The 21,074-nt window shown below is 34.5% G+C and overlaps 1 protein-coding gene across 1 annotated transcript in view; it reads right to left on the bottom strand.

Moving 5' to 3' along the window:
* PDE8B (phosphodiesterase 8B) overlaps window positions 1-21,074 on the bottom strand; it is a 275,081-nt gene that overhangs the window by 117,366 nt on the left and 136,641 nt on the right. Inside the window, exons 3-4 of the mRNA XM_074282330.1 lie at window positions 1,652-1,842; window positions 122-181 (exon numbers count right to left, since the gene is read on the bottom strand). Of these exons, the coding sequence (XP_074138431.1) occupies window positions 122-181; window positions 1,652-1,842 (251 nt within the window). The remainder of the gene's footprint in view (window positions 1-121; window positions 182-1,651; window positions 1,843-21,074) is intronic.

The raw sequence follows: 21,074 nt of genomic DNA, 5'->3' as shown, positions 1-21,074 counted from the left end.
GCAAAGCCAAAGGAAATCCCTATTGTTTTGCTGGATTCTGAATTGGAGAAACATAAAACAAAAGTCTCAGAATGAAAAGCAACTACCTTCCAGCTGGGGGAAATAATATAAAAGAACTTACATATGTGAAACAACTGCAAGTATAACCGTGTGTTCTGATGGATTCGTAGCTCGGATTGATCTGAAACGAGAAGATGTAAAGTCCAACAACATTCATGTCTTTGCTTTGCCAAGTTAGTCCCCATATGGCATTTCTTAGCACTTTAAATAGCACAAGATCATTTAATCAGCAAATGAGTTTCTAGAAAGGATGGTGTGAAGAGCTTTGGGGAACAGCAAAGTAAGATGCCCTTGGATCCTAGAGCAAAAAACTCACTTAGTTGTTGCTTTTTACTCATTTCAGAGGTACTCAATGCATTTTGCTGGCAGTTTTCCAGTAGATCAAAGCTGCCAGTTTTCCACTTCAAAAACTTGGCAAATTCCATTGAAATTCCATGTTTTCTGGTTCAATTTTCATGTTGCAAAAAAAAATTGGCAGCTCCACAATCCTCTAGTTATTTGTATGTATTGGGTACTTTATCATGTTAGAACTTTTCCTTTTAAGATAGTAGTCCAAAAAGATGACTTTAAAATCATAATTAAGATGTTCTTTAATAACTGGAGATACAAAATACAACTCAAAATTCTTTTTGTAATAAACTCCAAGAGTTACAGTGGTTTCAGTGAATAACAAAAGTTTGGAATCAGAGGGCTTAAAATATTTCTTAAATAAAAATCTGCAGATTTTCCTTGAATAAGTCCCCCCCCAAAGAAAATCTTGCCATTTATAAATAGGAATAAAGACAAGAACTAGATTTGTTATTTTAGGACTTAGGGATCACATAGGATTGTGAACTTACATATGGAAGAGAACTTAGAAGTCAATGAGTTTGAATCTCCTCTTTTTATAGATGAAGAAACTGAGGCTGAGGGAGATTAAGTAACTTGATGAGGTAGTACAGCTGGTAAGTGTCTGAGGTAGCATTTAAACTTAGATCTTCTATACTCCAAATCAAGTGCTTATATGAAGTCTATTCATCTTCCTAAGAACTAATCTAATATTCTCTTTTTCTTTCTTCCTGTGTCTGCTTTGTATATATTTTATATATAGCTACATATGTACATGTTGTTTCTCCTCTTACAGAATAAAATCTTTTTGAAGGCAGAGATTGTTTTTCTTGTTTTACTAGCCCTAATACAGTGCTTAGTACACAGTAGGTACACACACACACTCTCTCTCTCTCTCTCTCTCTCTCTCTCTCTCTCTCTCTCTCTCTCTCTCTCTCTCTCTCTCTATATATATATATATATATATATATATATATATATATATATATATATATATATATATATATGTAGATTGATTGATTGTGCAATCTATGGGTTAGTGACTTAGAAGGCATCTAGCATCTTGAATATTATTGTCCCAGATCCAATGAACTATGATATGGCAAATTTGTAAAAGTCACTATAGCTATCCTAATGGGAATCTGTCATACTACCAACAAACCACTTAGGAACATTTTTGGATGAATCTAATTAAAGCCTAAGAATAATTATATTAAGCTGTTAAGTGCTGACATTCATTTGGTACATGAAGCTGACAAATTACCTGCAGACAGCTTCTGCATCAAAGTGTTGGTCTTGCCTGTGGTCGATTACAATGATTTCGTGGTGCTTATCTAAAAAGCACTCAAGAGCAGATTCTGGAGTTCGAGCGATATTACATCTGTAGCCAGCTCTATCACAGGCCCACCAGAATCCATCACTTTGACTGTCTTCTTTTGCAAAAATCAGCAAAACCTGAAAGATAAGGATAGTGTCATTCCTAGAATATCCAAAACAATTATGCTTAGAGAAGCCTTATACTCACGTATTTCAAAACATTTTTCCTAATTAGTTTTGTTTGAGAAGAAATCAAAATGCTAAATTGATATGAAAACTTATCTGTGTTGCATCTGTTATCATTTTCATATATTAAATGCCATACTTTCAATTCTCTCATTCTTCATATGGATAACTACAAAAGCAATGGATTGTATTGGGATTTCTCACATGTTCAATTCTCAAGTTCATTTTATATGTTAAAAAGGCTAGCCACTGCTAGAAAATTAATTAAGTAGATTTAGAAGCAAGCTTTGACATTTTCATTGTTCCTTTTTCTGTTTTTATAAAATTTGATATTCTGAAGCTCTAACAATTCATTTCACACATTAAAATCTCATCATACACAAAGCACGTCTTGGTTCTATATACTGGGAGTTGGAAATGAGTGGTGGGCAGAAGAGAAACAGGTTTGGAAATCAGGCTTTAAAAAAAAAGTTAATAGTAGGCCATTTATACAGTAAAACCATTTCTGGGGAAGAAAAAACCAACTCCCCCTCCTCACCAGTTCTGAACTATTTGTATTTCGATATCAGAATGTATGTTTTAAGTAGGTATAAGAACAGAATGCCTGTAGGAGTTGCTTTGAAACTTGCAAAGACTATTATGTAACAAGTTGATACTGAAAAGTCGTACTCTGGTTGACAGATGGGTGGGATATAGGCAGAGAAAAATGGGTGGATCTGGGAAATCTTCTAAGTTGGGAATCTGATCATTTGTAGGAATTTGAAGATGAAGTAAGGGATGGGAAGTATGAAGACAAAACAATACCCACCAACAGAAATGGGAAATGGGATCATGGAGGAACTTTGCACTGGTACCATTCACCAAAGGACAAAAGCAGACAGCATGAGTTAGGATTGGTCTGAAGGTCAGAGAGACCTTCACAACCCCTACAATAACTCAGACAGACAAAAGATAGGAAGGAACATCCTGTAGGTATTAATATAAACTCTTTGATGTCAAAGAGTTTCTCATTTTGGTATTTACATCCCCAGAGTTTGACACAGTTCATTATACATGGGTGGTACTTAAATGTTTGTTAATTGTCTGTTATTAAGGAAAGTTAAAAAGTCTATATTTGGACAAGGAGGTAGGAGATCACAGACTTAATAGTATTTCTTTAAAGTCTTCTGGCTTTCAGGATCTCAGGATATTGTAAGTCATTAATAAATTTTAAACCTTAAGCTGCTAGCATTAAGCCAGATATAGTTTATTACAGAGCATCGGATACACACTAGGGGTGTTCTGAATCCTTCTCTGTTTCCCTAAACCAAAGCTTCCCAGTGATCATAAGCATGATCTCAAAGGTTCATATAGTTTTCATTATATAAGTACTATGGGGTTTGAGAATTGACCAACATTCTCAGATTTGTAGTTCAGAGGGACAGCCTTGAGAAATATCTGAGATTACAGTATCATTACTGTTGTAGTCTTTGGGCTAGAAATTGACTGGAGTGATGTCTGGGTGTTCTTAAAGGGCCATAAATATCTATAAGTGATAGACTGAAAGAAAGGAGTGTAGAATTCAGAAAGAGCAGTAGATGGGGACAAAAAGCATTCATTGCTCTGCCTGAGACATAATGATCTGAGTCAGAAAGAACTGGGGAAAAAAAGAAACTGAAGGGAGGAGAAAGTAAAAGGTGTATTGAGCTGTGGTTGAGAAGATGGAGGATGGTTATCAGACCCCTTTAATTATCTCTGAACTGAAGACTTGGGATGAAACTACTTATGGCTTCAGGAAGTGAAAGAAGTTTCCACTCTTTCTCCTAACCTTTCCCTGTGCCTTGATTGGTAACAGATATTATAATTTTTTTAACCTAAACTTTACCTAAAGAGGCCAAAGCCTAGGTGGAAACAGGTATAAATTTAAATTATGAACTCTTTGAGCTTCTCTCTCTCTCTTTCTCTTTTATCTCCTGCATAGTGCCTGAAACATTGTAAGTGCTTAGTAAATATTTATCAATTAATTGGTTGATAAATTTAAATCAGGGCAGAAATTGAAACTTCTGTGTGGTTATTTAGGAGGTGGCTGAGACAAGGTTAAAGACAAGAGGGTGATAACAACTGGAGAAAAGATTATAAAGCTACCTCCAAGGGAGAAAAGAGAAAAGGTTTTGGGCATACACAGCCCTATCTTTCTGCAGCAGAGAGATCATAAGGGTTTAAGGTCAGGTTTGGGGTAGTCTTAATGCTAAGTGGCAATGAATAAGAAAAGTAAGTTTGGCTGTAGAAAGATCTACTTTAGGAGTTCAAATTATTGACAAAAGCAAACTTCACTCTGTGTTTTAACTGAAGACTGACAGGAATACTTTTATTAGTTTTACAAGCAATCCAAGGGAAAGAGAGGTTCTGTCTATTAGCTTCCCTTAGTAGCCAAAGACTTCTGTCTAGAGCAAATTTTAAGGAACTTTTATAGAAATAAAGTTTTTTAAAAAAGGAAAGAAATTCAATCAATAGTAAAGACAAAATATAAAGTTTTCAGTATAGTTTTGAATTCTTACCATAGAGATCAATGGTAAATAATATAAACACATTCTTGGGAAAAGCTAGTCAGATTTTAATTTCTCAAGGATTAAAACGTTCCCTTAATCCTGATCTACTCAGAAGCTTAACAGAGATCAAGGAAATTCTTACAAATATACTTTTAAAATTCTGCAACCTGAGAAAGCTCAGCTTCCACAACATATTCTGATCTCCTGGGAGCAGAGGAGGCAATAAACAGAACTCTACATCTCTGGATAAGTGTCTGTTGATAGATATGTAGAAATGGCCCTTGTTAGGGTAAGTAGTGCTAGGAAGTCATCACTGGCTCACTCCAGAGAATAAGAGATAGTGACTCTTACATGTTTTCTTCCTGTGGTACTAAAGTTGTTGACCACTAAGGTTGTCAAAGGCATTGAAGTTAAGGCAAATATAGTCTATAACAATATATAAACATTTCAAAAGTGCAAAGACCTCCTTTCTCTTCCTACCTCTCTGAGAATTTCAGTCAGTCAATAAACATTTCTTAAGCACCAATAAATGTTTATTATTGTGTGCCAGGTATTGAGCCAAGCAAGATAGATACAAATACAAATAAAAATAAAGATAGTTCCTGCTCTCAAGAAACTTATAGCCTAATAAGGGAAGATAATACACAAAAGAAATCTGAAAAGTAAGAATGAAGAGTGGGAAAATAGATACCCGACTCCCAGACATAACATGCTGTTTCAAGGCAGCAGCATAGCTGGTGGAAAATGGAGAAAAATCTGTTCAAGCCCTCTTCTTAAATAGAGGTCTTAGTATTCTTGACCCTGCTCTCCAGTTAGAGATGTAGGCTATGGATGAGATGAGAAAAGCAGACAGGTGCAATCTTGGGGGATAATGATATTTCCCAATGATAAGTCCTGGAGAAGAAAGGCAAGATGGAGAGTTTCAAAGAAATCTAAAAACTGGTAGGATATGAGGAATCCATGGATTACTTAGCTATTCTGAGTAATACAATGAACCAAAACAATTCCAGAGGATTCATGATGAAAAAGACATTCACCTCCATTCAAAGAACTAATGGAATCTGAATGCAGATTGAAGGATACTTTTTTTTAATTTATTTTTTCTTATTTTGGGGTGGTCTATTTTCTTTTGCAACAAGGCTAATAGGGAAATATGTTTTGAATGACTTCACAGATATAATAGACATCAAATTGCTTACTTTCCCAAGGGATGGGAGGAAAAACAGATGAAAGAGAACTTGAAACTCAAAACTTAAAAATTGAATGTAAAAATATTTACATGTAATTGAGGAAAAGAAAAAAGGAAAAAATTAAAAAGAAAAAAGATGCTAATTTCACTCTTACCTCCAAAGGACTGGAAATATCCTTCTACACTTGGCCTGAAACTAAACCAATCACTTCTCCTATGGTTCAGACAGTTCCAAAATTCTACCTCCTCCTGAAAGTTTTCCTGACAAAAGTCAGGCCTCTCTCATCATCTCATTCTTCCTCCACTCTCTAATTGTATTTCCTCCATTGCTTGTTTATAATATACACTTTTTGGAGGTGAGGAGGAATTGATTCATTAAAATAGGGAACTCTCCAGGTAAGAAAACATCATCTCCGGATGCACATTGACCCCTGCTCTGCAATTTCCAGTTTAGGGTACTTGACAATGACTTGCCCAGGATCACACAGCTAATCTGTATCACTGGAAGGTCTTGAACTTCAAGACTGGCTCTCTGCCCACTACATCAGGCTTCCTCCTTATGCTATAACATTGTACTATTCTATCAAGCTGTTGTTTCATTCATTAAGATTTACTAAAAATTCTTGGCTGCAACATCCTTATTCTTGCTTGGCATAATTTTGTCTGCCCCAGGTGGTGAGCTATATAAATTCAATACCAACTTCTATACTTAGAAATGAATCATATATTCATTATTTTAGACCTAGGTATTTTATACATTTTTAATTTCATTTTTTAATCTTATATGTATGGAGAGGTGAAGGAAGTTCCAGCTTGGTGGAATGGTTTGGACCCTAGATCCACTTAAAATCCCATTTGAGATTGCAACTAATGGTATAAGTCTAAGGAAGTTATACAAATCTCACTATGCTTCAGTTTCCTCATCTATGAAATGAGGGGGGTGTTGAATTATGATCTTTAAGACCCTATCTTGGACAAGTCATTTAACCTCTCATTGCTTTAGACAACTGTGTAAACTGCAGAAAAAGTGTTCATCTGTATAGGAAAAAGGAATTTCCTTCCTTTTCTATGTGAAGAAAATGTTAGCTACAGTTCCTATTCCCTATTTAACTGTAAATATAAAGCAATCAAAGTAATTTGAGATTAAAAGATAACCAGATTTGTCAACTAGATAGGGAGACAAGAAGAAAAGAAAGAAAAAAGAAAGGAACAAAGAAGGAAGGAGGGAAATGAATATTTATTAGATATCTACTATATACTAGGCAATGTGCTAAGTGGCAAATAGTAACTCATTTGGTCTTCACAACAATTCTGAGAGTTAGGTACTATTATTTTTCCTATTTTATAGATGTAGAAATTGGGGCAGACTGAGGTGAAGTGACTTGCTCAGAGTTACATTGCTAATAAGTTTCTGAGTCCATATTTGAATTCATGTCTTTCTGATTACAGGTCCAGAGCTCTACCAACTATACCTTTTTTCTACCTTTGAAATATTGGTATTGATAATGATAATTCAGCTTTGTCATAACAATTTTTTTCTTAAAGACCATTTGGAGCTCAAGGCTTAATATACATCAAACTCAAAGATTTTTGCCTAAAGTTACATTTTCTCAAATGCCAGCCTGGTGGAAAAAAAAAAACAAAGTTTTCAATATAACCTTTAAATTGCTTACTTGTTATGTGACCTCAAATTTCACCTCAATAATTCACAGTCCAGTGTCCATGAGCTAGCAACAAGTATTGAGTGATCAGGATAAAAAGTCTCACACAAAGAACGGACCTCTCTTTCTTGCTGTTTGCCTGTACTTACAATGGTTATCACTTCTTGGCTATGTCAGAGGAGGGAAGGGATGAAAAGGGATTTGACAGCAAATGAATACCTTTAAAGAAATGAAAAGAAAGAGCTTGCAGTTGCCAAACATTACTAAGAAACATTTAAACAATTAGAAAGGTAGCCACAATGCCAAATCAGATTAAATGTTATAGTCAATGAGAAAAGTCAACAGTCTGCTGCTTTTTGTAGCCATGGTATTACCATGAAAAATTTAACACATAGAGCCAAGAAGTCAGACAAGGTGACCACTTCTGTCCTGCCTAAGAGTAGATGAATTATTGAATTGCAAACAATAATTTCAATGATTAATGTTTCCATGGTATCATTGAAACCCACTGTCTAATCCACACAAACCTATGTATAGATTCACATTTAGTTTCATACTGAAACTGTAATAAATAATAATGTTCTCATTTGCCTTGCAAAGTCTCTTTTAAAATAACTGTACTGGGGTGGCAAGATGGTGCAGTAGATAAAGCACCAATATTGAAGTCAGGAGGACCTGAGTTCAAATCTTGTCTCAGATGTTTAACACTTCCTAGCTATGTGACCCTGGGCAAGTCATTTAACCCCAATTGACTCAGCCAAAAAATAAAATAACTGGACTTAACTTTAAGGAAATAATAGAAAATTATGAAGATACAAAGCCCACAAATTAAAGGGTAAATTATTTACATTATAAATAATTCACCAAAATGATTCTTTAGGTAATATTTATAGTTTTCTTATTTCCAATTTACAAAAATGTTAAATACAACTGTCCAAGAATTATATAAATATATATCTCGAGAGAGAGGAAGAGGGAGAGAGAAACAGAGAGACAGAGACAGAGGGATGGAGAAATATATCACAGCAGATAGCCTTTGGGTATAACAGATATGAGCAGTGTGGCTGGGATGCTTGTTTAACCTTTCAGTGCTCTGCTAAAGCTCTCTAAGGTTTTACGTGATAGAATAATTGCTAATCTGCATTGTCATAGTTTCTTCATCAGAAATTCCCTTTGCCAATGAGATCTGGGGAAAATAGCTTTAAGTCATGAAAGACTACCGTCTTTAAAAAAAAACTGAAATTAAGTGTCCCTCTGAAGACAAAAGATTTATGGTGGATGAGAGCAGACTGTAATATGTAACAAATAAAGAATGATAAAGAACCAAATTAAAGGATGTCATCAAAGAGATGTATGATTTTTAAAAAAGATGGTTTGGCTACATATTGAAAGCAAGGTATAACCAATGAGTTTCACTGGCATGTTTCTGAATCAAAATAAAATAAGGAAATCTCTCAGCATCTTGGTGGGTCCCGTTGATAGATTTGGATGTGTTGAATCATTAGAGGAAACACACAAATTGATGAAATCATGGATTCACTTGAATATATGGCTTTGGGTGTGTATGTGTATATAATGATTGATACATTTATTCACTATGGGTGTTTCCCAATATGAAAATCCTTTTTTTCCCCTACAGCCTTTCACTTGGGGATCTCATCATTTCCCATGGGTTCAATGATCATATCCATAACGATAATTCCCATATCTATATATCCTTCAGCCCTAGTCTTTCTTCAGGTCCAGGTTACATTCATACCTGTATACTAGGTATTTCAAATTCTATGTCTTGTAGATATCTATATATGCAAAATAGAATGTATTACACTTCTCCTTAAATTTAACTCTCTTTCAAAATTCCCTATATCTGTTTAGGGTATCAACATCTTCCCATTCATCTTGACTCTCGATATCCTTGATATCTCACTCTCACTCATCTAACAGACTGAATTAAATGTCAAATCTTATCACTTCCATCTCCACAACATTTTTGGTATCTATTCCTTTCTACTCACATAGCCACCATCCTAGACTTGATTACCTCTACTCTAGACTCTTGGAGCTGCCTCCTGAATGATCTTCCTGCCTCAAGCACCTCCACATTCCAACCATTCTCCGTCCAGCTGTCAAAATGATTTTTTTCTAAAGCACAGGTCTAATCACTTCATTCACTTAAACCCCAGTAGCTCCCTGTATCACATTGAAGGTCAAATATAAAGTCCTCTATTTGTATTTAAAACCTTTCACAACTTAGTCCCATTCTACTTTTCCAGTTAATATACACTATTCCTCTCTAAGCACTCTATGGTCTAACCCCATTTGGACTTATCACTGTTGCTTATACAACAATTCTTTATTTTTGTGCTGGCTGTCCCATATGACTTTTCATTTCTGCTTCTGAGAATTTTTGTTTTTTTTCCAAGACTCAGTTCAAGTGTTATTGTAAGGAAATTTCCTTTGACAATGCAGGTTGATGCCTTCTTTGCAACTTATAGTATTTAAAAAATTGCTTAGAGTATTGAGAGAGTAAATATTTTCCTCAGGGTCATATACGGCCAATTTATATCAGAAATAGGAGCAGCTAGGTGGCACAGTGGATAGAGCACCAGCCCTGAATTCAGGAGGACCCGAGTTCAAATCTGGTCTCAGACACTTAACACTTCCTAGCTGTGTGACCCTGGGCAAGTCACTTAAATCCAGCCTCTGGGGAGAAAAAAAAAATTCAAACTAAAACAGCACCAACAATTTATATCAGAAATGACATATAATCTGTATATGTACATGCTTTCTTTTTTTAAACTGGTGCAGTGAATAGAGCATTGGGTTTGGAATAAGAAAGTCTTATATTCACAAGTTCAAATCTAGCCTTAGACACTTACTAGTCATGTGACCCTGGGCAAATTACTTAACCATATTTGCCTCATTTTCCCCTTCTCTAAAATGCACTGGAGAAGAAAATGGGAAACCACTCCCATAAGAAAAGTCTTAAATGAGATCACAGAGTCTCAAAGATGACTGAACAATGATGAATAAGTTCCCTTGAGGAAAGAGAGTTTTTTTTTCCTTTTATCTGTCTCCTCAATGATTAGTGCAATGCCTGAGTGATTGCTGTTTGATGACATCCTACTTATCTTTTAAAATATACTCAAATGCCATCTCTTCCATAAAGCCAACATTGATTATGGATCCCTTTCCTCAATATGAAAGTTATTTCTCCCTTTTCTAATCTCATAGCAATTTAACTTCCTCATGTATGAGCTTAAAGCTCAACATATGATTATATATTATATGTTACATTGAACTTAATTATAGTATAATTATAACATACATTTCTCATCTTTCCCTATCTCAAGTTCCTTAAAGATAGGGACTATATCTTATTTGTTTTCCTTGTTCAATACATACTATACAATATTAAATACAAAGTTGCTCAGGGGCCTATGAAAAAAATTTTCTTTTCTGTTAGGGAATAAAAATTTTTAATGAATTTACAACATTAAGAATAGGAGCATTAAAGGGCTATCAAACTCTGCATACCCTTTAATCCAGGGCCTGTATTCCAAAGAGATCTTAAAAAAGGCAAAAGGATGCACATATGCAAAAATGTTTGTAGCAGGCCTTTTTCTAGTGGCAAAGAACTGGAAACTGAGTAGATACTTATCAATTGGAGAATGGTTGAATAAGTTATAGTATATGAATGTTATAAAATATTATTATTCTATAAGAAATAATCAGCAGGATGATTTCAGAAAGGCCTGGAGACTTGTATGAACTGATGCTAAGTGAAAACCAGGAGAACATTGTACACAACAACAAGATTATGTGATGATCAATTCTGATGGATGTGGCTCTTTTCAACAATGAGATGATTCAGGCCAGTTCTAATGGTCTTGTGATGGAGAGAGCCATCTGCACCCAGACAGAGGATTGTGGAGACTGAATGTGGATCACAATGTATTTTCGCTTTTTTTGTTGTTGTTTGCTTGCTTTTTTGTTTTCTTTCTTATTTTTTTTCTTTTTGATCTAATTTTTCTTGTGTAGTATGATAATTGTGGAAATATGCATAGAAGAATTGCACATGTGAATCATATATTGGATTAGCTGCCATCTAGGGGAGAAAGTGGGGGAAAAGAGGGAGAAAAATATTTGGAATACAAGGTTTTGCAAGGGTAAATGTAAAAATTATATATATACATATGTTTTGAAAATAAAAATCTTTAAAAATAATTTAACCAATTTACTTCTTCCTCTGTTGATCTGGGCAAGCTATATTTTGAAATTTAAGTTATCAAATTAAGCAGCCCCATTTTAGAAAAAGAAATAGAATAAGCTATTAATCAACTCCCTAAGAAAAAATCTTCAGGACCAGATGGATTTACATGTGAATTCTACCAAAAATATAAAGAACAATTAACTCCAATGCTATATAAACTATTTGAAAAAATAGGGATTGAAGAAGTCCTACCAAATTCCTTTTATAACACAGACTTTGTACTGATACCTAAACCAGATAGGTTGAAAATAGAGAAAGAAAATTATATTGGAGAATGGCTGAATAAGTTATGGTATATTAATGTTATAGAATATTATTATTATATAAGAAATAATCAGTAGGATGATTTCAGAAAGGCCTGGAGAGACTTGTATGAACCGATTAAAAGTGAAGTGTCTCCCTAATGAATATTGATGCAAAAATCTTAAATAAAATATTAGCAAAAACATTACAGAAAATCATCCTCAGGATAATACACCACGACCAAATAGGATTTATACTAGAAATTCAGGGCTGGTTTAATATTAGGAAAACTATTAGCATAATTGACTATATCAATAACCAAATTAACAGAAACCATATGATCATCTCAACAGATGCAGAAAAAGCATTTGATAAAACCCAACACTCATTCCTATTAAAAACACTAGAGAGTATAGGAATAAATGGACTTTTCCTTAAAACAGTCAGTAGCATCTATTTAAAACCATCAGTAAGCATCGAATGTAATGGTGTTAAACTGAAACCATTACCAATAAAATCAGGAGTGAAACAAGGTTGCCTACTATCACCATTATCATTCAATATTGTATTAGAAATGCTAGCTTCAGCAATAAGAGATGAAAAGGGGATTAAAGGAATTAGAGTAGGTAATGAGGAAACCAAATTATCATTCTTTGCAGAAGATATGATGGTATACTTAGAGAACCCTAGAGAATCAACTAAAAAAACTATTACAAATAATCCTCAACTTCAGCTAGTTTGCAGGATACAAAATAAATCCATATAAATCATCTGCATTCTTATATATCACTAACAAAACCAGCAGCAAGAGATACAAAGAGAAATTCCATTTAAAGTAACTGTCAATAGGATAAAATATTTGGGAATCTATCTGCTAAGGGAAAGTCAGTTAAAAGTTCTGATAAAGACCTCATTTCCAAAATATGTAGATAATTAGCTCTAATTTATAAGAAATCAAGCTTTTCTCCAGTTGCTAAATGGTCAAAGGATATGAACAGATTTTTCAGATGATGAAATTGAAATTATTTCTACTCATATGAAAGTGCTCCAAATAATTATTGATCAGAGAAATGTAAATTAAGACAAAAGGTTATTTCTTCTAACCTTTAGAAAGGCTATTTTTACCTTTTGAAACCGGTACATTTATTTTGTATTTAAGATATACTTTAACATGTTTAACACGTATGTGACTGCCTGCCATCTAGGGGAGGGGGTGGAGGGAAGGAAGGGAATAGTTGGATTAGAAATGTTTGCAAGGTTCAATGTTGAAAAATTATCCATGCATATGTTTTATCAATAAAAAGCTATAATAAAAATGATTTAACATTAATTTTAAAGATTATTTGAATTTCAAAATCTCTCCATCACTTCTACTCTTGTTCTACCTCATAAAAAGTCAAGCAATATGATATTATTTATGTAAAATAATTTCATATGAGCCATGTTGCAAAAGAAAACACACATAATACAAAGAAAAAAGTGAAAGAAGCATGCTTCAATCTGTACTGAGAATTCCTCAGTTCTCTCTCTGGAGGTAGATAGCATTTTTCATCATGGGTTCTTTGGAATTGGCTTGGACCTTTGTCTTGATTAGAGTAGCTAAGTCTTTCATAAGGTTTTGCAACGGTGAATGTTAAAAACTATGCATATGGGGGCAGCTAGGTGGCAGCTAGGAGGCGCAGTGGATAGAGCACCAGCCTTGAATTCAGGAGGACCCAAGTTCAAATCTGGTCTCAGACACTTAACACTTCCTGGCTGTGTGACCCTGAGCAAGTCACTTAACCCCAGCCTCAAAAACAAAAACAAAAACAAAAACCACAACTATGCATATATTTTGAAAATAAAAAAGCTTTAAAAATAAAAAAAAGATGCTTAACAAAAAAGAATAGGAGTATTATCCTTGATTTCATGGCATTTATTTGTTTATCAATTCCTTATTAACAACACTGACTTTTTGAAAAATTGACTGAGTTGGATCTGAATGAGGAAAAAGTCCAGTCCTTGCTCCCTGTTTGATATGTAGCATATTTGCTAAATACAAAATTCTGTAGTGAATTTTCAGGGACTTGACAAGAAACATAAGCAAAATATACTGTATGCTATTTTTGAGGGAAAAAAGTTTCATTAAGGAGAAAGATAAAAGTCTATAACAAGAGGAACCCAGAATGAAGATGCTTTATTTGGCCTACCCACTGCTAGAGAAAAAGCAGCTACAAGGGGAAAAAAGGAGCACATGGGACAAGTATTGGCTTGGGGGTCAGAAAATGGAGGCTGAAATCCTACCCCTGGCACCAATATAGACAGTCTAGAGTGGGATCTGAAGCAGGGAGAAAGCATTTTCTTACCCAAACAAAGCTGAACTGCAACAGGAGTTTGGATTTGGTTCAGGGAAAGTGTAAAAATATACGTAACCACAAGGCTTTTATCCCTGAACTACAAAGCCTCACAGTAAGTCATCTGGTCCATTCTCTTGCTTCTAGTCAAATCTTTGTCCAAACCTTCCTGGAACTTCTCATTTTAACTTTAAAAAAACTTTATGTTATTTCTTGGGAGTGAGAGAGGAATATTGAGAGTAGAAAAGCAAGATCTACGGATATTTTGACATCATAGCACTTAATCAAGTATGGGAATAATCAAGAATTTATACAGTAACTATTATGTCCCAGACATTGTGTAAAGACTTAGGGATACAGAAAACAAAAAAAGAAACAATTTTCGCCTTCTAGGAAACACATATACACATAAATCAGTTCCTAGAAAAAAATACAATGTAGATACAATGTTGTATTACTTGGTATCTAGGGGAGGGGTTGAGGGGAAGAGAGGGAGAAAAACATTTAGAGCACAAGGTTTTTGCAAGGGTAAATGTTGAAAACTATCTATGCATATGTTTTGAAAATAAAAAAGTATTAACATAATAAATAAATAATTGGAAAAAACAAAGTAGATACAAAGCTTTAGGACACAAGGCAATGGTAGCAGAGGGAGCATGGAAGATGAGAATGATGAAAATTTTCTTGGCTCTTCTTGATCCAACTCTATCAACATCACCAGGGGTATTTATTTAACAATCCAATGTACATGTTGTGCTACTGGAAGCTGGACAACTTCTCAGAATCATTCACTCTTCAAAATAATTATTCCACCAGGGTGGAAGCTGCAGTGTCTCTGAGGTGAAGCTATTCTCTGCTATCGATTCAGGTTGTTGCTCTTCAGCTATATCTGATTCTTCGTGAAGACATTTGAGGTTTTCTTGGCAAAGATAGTGGAGTGGTTTATCATTTCCTTCACCAGCTCATTTTTCAGGTGAGAAAACTGAGATGAGTCTTCCTTATTCCAGGCCTAGTGCTCTATCCACTGTGCTACCTAGTTGCCACCATTCCACATTAGAGACTTTGGGGGGGGAAAACAGTCCTACTTCATATGGGAAACAATGAAAGAGAAATCTGATTTATTCCACTGAATATCCATTCACTGAGTTAAATATATATACATATACATATGTATATATATTTATCTGAGGAAAAAGGAACATATTATGGCACAATGAAGCATTGGCTTGGGAGTCAGAGGATGGAAATTGAAATCCTAATCTGATACTAACTACCCATATGAACTTGTACAAGCCATTAAAACCTTACTGAGCCTCAGCTTGCTCACCTGTAAAATGAGAAAGTTAGACTCGATGACCTCTAAAGATTTTTTCCAGTTTTTTAGCTATGATCCCATGAACTGTAATTTATTTAACTAAAACATATTGAGCATAGTATCTACTTGGGTGACTTTCTGTAGAATGTCTATAGGCAATGATGAGGCAGAGAGTTTGGTTGAGAGTTTAATCATCTCCCTGACTCATCTGGTATCTCCATTATTCAGTTATTTTACTTAATTGTATGAAATTCAACTTCTTAATGAATTCAGATGATCTCAGATATCTAGGAAAACCTTAAAGACAGGAGTGGGGAAAATCTAAAAATATATGGAATAGGGGGTACTATAGTTTGGTTGGCAATGGTTATCTTTATCTTGTCCAGAAGGATCCTACAATATAAAAACATACACCTGCTTTCAAGTCTTGATGGGAAACTAAGGGTCAGAACATCAATTCTCTGCTTTGTTTTCAAAGTAAATGCAACCTATACCTGGGCTAAGGGAAACCTGAATGATGTAAGTCTGAGGTATGTGAATGCAAATTCATAGTCTCATAATCTTTTCCCTTTTTGACTCTTCTATCCAATCTAGAAAGTATTACTATCCTAAGTAAAGTGAAATGGCACTTCTTCACATCATTCTAATTGATCATTCCATTTACTGTTATTATTGTTACAACTTCTACATGGGGATATGTACTATGATCTATTAAATAGAGGAGCAAATTTCCCCTGGTGACTTTAGAAGCAGATTCTCTAGGGCAACTGGATTCTGGAATGGATTTGACTTAATAACACCCTCTTATAGACTGAGCATTGCTTTAAAAACCCCAAGAACTGCTGATGGGCAGACCTAAATACAGATAGATACTTGGCATACCAGAGAAGTAACCAGGAAATCTCTTCCAAGGAAAAAAGCAGAGGCATTGATATAATAAGTGATATCATTTCTCCATGTGATTTCTTTTCTAAGATCACCTTGACTACATTGGGGAGTAGAGAAGAGATAGGAAGAAGAATTGGGAAGGGGATGACATTAGAATCCAGTGTGGAATGAGGTTAAGCATTGAAGACAATTCCATTTAATTTTCTCTTTAATTTTCCTTCCTTTGAGGAAGTTCCATCTCCACCATTATCCGTCACTCACAAACGCTCTTCTTTGGAAAGGAAAAAAAAAATACAACAGAAGGGGAGAATGCCTCTGATACTTGAGGCCCACTACTAGGGGTGACTCCCACCCATAAGAGTAAAAGAGAGGCTTGGGCTCCTGTTGGATTGGTACTGGGAAGAGTTCCTAAGATAGAAGATAATCAGATTCCTGGGAGAAGGGAAGAATGAAAAAAGCTTCAGTGGTGATGCTCTAGAGAAGTCCACCTGCACTGGATACTATAATTTTGCAACCCATTTATTTAAGCAGTATGCCCAAAATTCTTTACTCAACTCTATCTGAGAGGAAATTTAATTAAGAGGCTGCCCCATAATTTCTACCCACACTACTTCCCCCTCATTATACCCTATCTGCCCTACACTTATTTTTAGGCTTTGAAACATCAATGAAGGTTGACAGCACAGACTTCCCACTTGAAAAACAAGTTTCCATGCATTTTTAGAGTAGGAGGCAACATGAGAATGTTCTGTAATAGAGACATTTCATAATAGATTTAGGTTAGTTATATATATGGCTTTAAGTAGAAAAGCAAGAATGTGCCACATAAGAACAAAAATCATAGATCAATTGGGGATAAACAAGTGTCACACATGACAGAATATTATTGTGCCATTTTCAGTTATATTAGATTTTTCGTGATCCCATTTGGGGTCTTTTTGAATAGTTTGCCATTTCCTTCTCCAGCTCATTTTACAGATGAGGAAATTGAGGCCAATAGAGTTAGGTGACTTGCCCAAAGTCACACATCTAGCAAAGTGTTTGAGCTCACAGAATATAAAAAAGATTAACATTTCTGACTCCATATCCAAAACGCTATCCTGTCCATTATTGTGCCATATGCATTGATAAAAATGAAGAATTCAGAGAAGTTGAGAGATTTATATGAACTGACATAAACAGAACCAGGAAGACAACTTATATATTGATTACAACAATGTAAATAGAAAGAAAATAATACATCAGACTAAAAATTGTAATTTAATGATCATATTAGCTGAAAAAAAGATCATGTGCACGGAACATTGACAGACTATTATGTCTTGCTTAGTTTTGGTGAATTACTTTTTTGTTTGTTTCTGTTTTATTTCCTTTTAAAAGGCATGGCTTACTGAGTAGGGGAGAAAAAGAGCTATATTCAGAAATGAAGGTAGAAAAAATAAACTTATATGGGACAAATAAATGAGTTTTCTTAGAACTGAGAATTTCCTTTGGAAAATCAATTTTGAAGTTTTGGGACAAACTTCATGGTGGAAGTGGGTAATAAACAAAAGAAAACAGTATTTTCTTTAAAAAGAAAAAATTGCCAACTTTATTGTGGTTCTTTTGGTTGTGTGGCCAGAGTAACTATCACGCTAATTACTGAATGACCATGGCCAAGTCATTCAATCTCTCTGACACTCATTTTCCTCATCTCTAAAATGAGATTAGAATTTATTTTATTTTGTTATTATTTTTTAATTTTGTTTTTGTTATAGCTTTTTATATATAAAACATATGCATAGGTAATTTTTACATTGACCATTGCAAAACCTTCTGTTCTAACTTTTCCCCTCCTTCCCCCCACCTTCTCCCCTAGATGGCAGGTAGTTCCATATATGTTAAATATGTTAAAGACAATATATATGTATATATATATACATATATATATATATATATACATATTTATATAGTTATCTTGTTGCACAGGAAAGATCAAATTTATAAAGAAGATAAAAATAACCTGAGAAGAAAAAAAAGAAAAATGCAAGCAAACAGTAACATAAAGAGTGGAAAATCTATGTTGTGGTCTATACTCATTTCCCAATGTTCTTTCTCTGGGTGTAGCTGGTTTTGTTCATTACAGATCAATTGGAACTGATTTGGATCCTCTCATTGTTGAAGAGAGCCATGTTTATCAGAATTGATCATCATGTAGTATTGTTGTTGAATTGTATAATGATCAAAGAGATTAGGATTAAAATCCCCAGACCTTCCAGCTATGCATTTTTATTATTCTGTGATTCTAGAATTATCATAACTGAAATCCCCTTAAAATTATGACAGGTGGCATTTGGAATTTTCTCACATAAGCTAATATATTTGTTGACAGATTTTTGTATATGTGTTTGGTGTGGGTCTTTTTTGAAATGCCATGTTTAGTACTTATTTTAGTACTTATAATAGTGGTACTATGATTGGCCATCAGTGGGCCAGGAAATGTTCTAGACAGATGATGGATTTTATCTGAATCACCTGAACATAAATATGACAAAGGGAAGTGAGATTAAGGTTATGGAAAATTCTTCTCTTGGGGATCAAATGGACATATCTAACATCATTAGCACCATGATCTTACCAGCTTTATAGTGTTGTTCAGTCATTTCAATCATGACCAACTCTTCATGACCCCATTTGGGGTTTTGCTGGCAAAGATACTGAAACAGTTTGTCATTCATTTTCTTCTCTAGCTCATTTTACAGATGAAGAAACTGAGGCAAACAGGATGAATTGACTTTCCCAGAATCACACAACTAGGAAGAGTCTATGAGCAGTGGATTTGGATCTTCCTGATGCCAGGTTTAATTTTCTATCCACTGCATTAACCACCTATCCCCATTCTTACCAGCTTATCTACCAAATTTACCTTATCATCCCTCCTCCAAAGTCATAATTTTTTACCTCATAGATTTAATTGACTTGCTTCTCCCCTAGAGATTTTTATTTCTGCAGAGTAGGACCTTCTTGAGAGTGAAAAAAATATTTTTAATTTATGTGTACCAAAAGGGCCCCTATAATATCTTTATAACAGTCAGCACTGAGTCAATGGCATTAATCATTTGACTTTTCAGTTTGTTCATTATCGAATCAAACAATCAATAGTTTTTTAAGCATCTACTATGTGGTAAGGCACTAAAGATAGTCACACAAAGAATAAAATAAACATATACTCTCAAAGATTTTACATTTATTTAAATGTTTCAGATACATATATCATAGTATTTCAGCAATTTGCTCCCATTAAGAATAATGCTTCTCAGGCAGATAATAGTTCTCATTAATAGAGAGTTTTCAGGCAATTCAGGTTAAATATGCAGTTTGTCATCTCCTATAAATAGGCTGTCTCCTATTTATCTATCAATTCTAATCAATTCTTATTTTTGTATCATGAACCCCTCCAGTAAAATGTATGGACCCTTTCTGAGAATATTATTTATTGTCTAGATTCAAAATGAAAGGACATGGTAGATTTTAATTTGAGAGTAGTAAAAATAAAGATGTAATTTTTTCCTCTTCAAATTCACAGGCCACACTAAGATCTATCCTTGGCCAATTGATCCTCATTAAGAACTACTCAGATGCTATGTGAACTTCAGTGTATGTTGTTCTGGAGATTTCCTTTTTATTTTTTGAGGGTGAAGAATCAAGAATGGAAATTCCCTTGAAAGGGATCCCCACATTCAAGGACCAGGGACCAAAGAGGAGAGATGGGTGGTGAACTAAGATTTACAGAGATGAATAATTTTAAAGAATTTGAATATAATTAAACTTAATAAACAGTAAAATAATGTAAAATACAGAGAACATAAGAAGTACAAGAGAATGGATTGAATCTGAATTCATCTTACAAGGTATTGGGAGTTAGGGAAACTAGGTAGTGCAGTAGATGGAGCACTGGACTTGGAATCAGGAAGATTCGTCCTTATGAGTTAAAATCTTACCTTAGGAAAAAAATTAAAATTTTAAATTTTTAAAAGAAATCTGGCCTTACGATCCCAGTAGACTTATGATAGAGAGAGCCATCTGCATCCAGAAAGAGAATTGTGGGGCTGAGTGTGGATCACGACACAGTATTTTCCCCTTTTTGTGTTGTTCGCTTTTTTTTCCTCATTTTTTTCCTTTTTTGATCTGATTTTTCTTGTGCAGCTTGTTAAATGTGGAAACATGTATAGAAGAGTTGCGCATGTTTAACATAAATTGGATTCTTTACTGTCTAGGGAAGGGGGTGGGGAGAGAGGAGGAAGAAAAATTTGGACCACAGGGTTTTGCAAGGGTGAATGTTGAAAATAAAAAGTCATTATTAAAAAAAATTCTGGTCTTAGGCACTTATTAGCTGTGTGACTTTGGACAAGTCACTTCACTCTGTTTGCCTCAGTTTCCTCATTTATAAAATGAGCTGGAAAAAGAACTAGCAAACCACTACAGTATCTTAATCAAGAAAACTCCAAATGGGATAACAAAGAATTGGACACTACTGAAAAATGACTGAACAACAAAAGACTGGGAGCTGAATGTAGAGGTAAATCCCTGATTCCTGCAAATTTTCTTTTCCTCATCTTTTTTAAAGCAGGATGCAGAATGCATCTTTCCTTCCCTCCCAATTCTTTCTATTTTAGCTTTTTTAATCTAAATTTAAAAAATAATAACATAAGAAATTAATTTATCTGCTCGTTTTTATTGTCATTCATTTGTCCTAGATATAGATCTCTCCTTTC

The sequence above is a fragment of the Sminthopsis crassicaudata genome, chromosome 1 (genome assembly GCF_048593235.1).
Source record: "Sminthopsis crassicaudata isolate SCR6 chromosome 1, ASM4859323v1, whole genome shotgun sequence".
NCBI lineage: Eukaryota > Metazoa > Chordata > Mammalia > Dasyuromorphia > Dasyuridae > Sminthopsis > Sminthopsis crassicaudata.
This window is presented reverse-complemented; position numbering and strand designations above follow the sequence as displayed.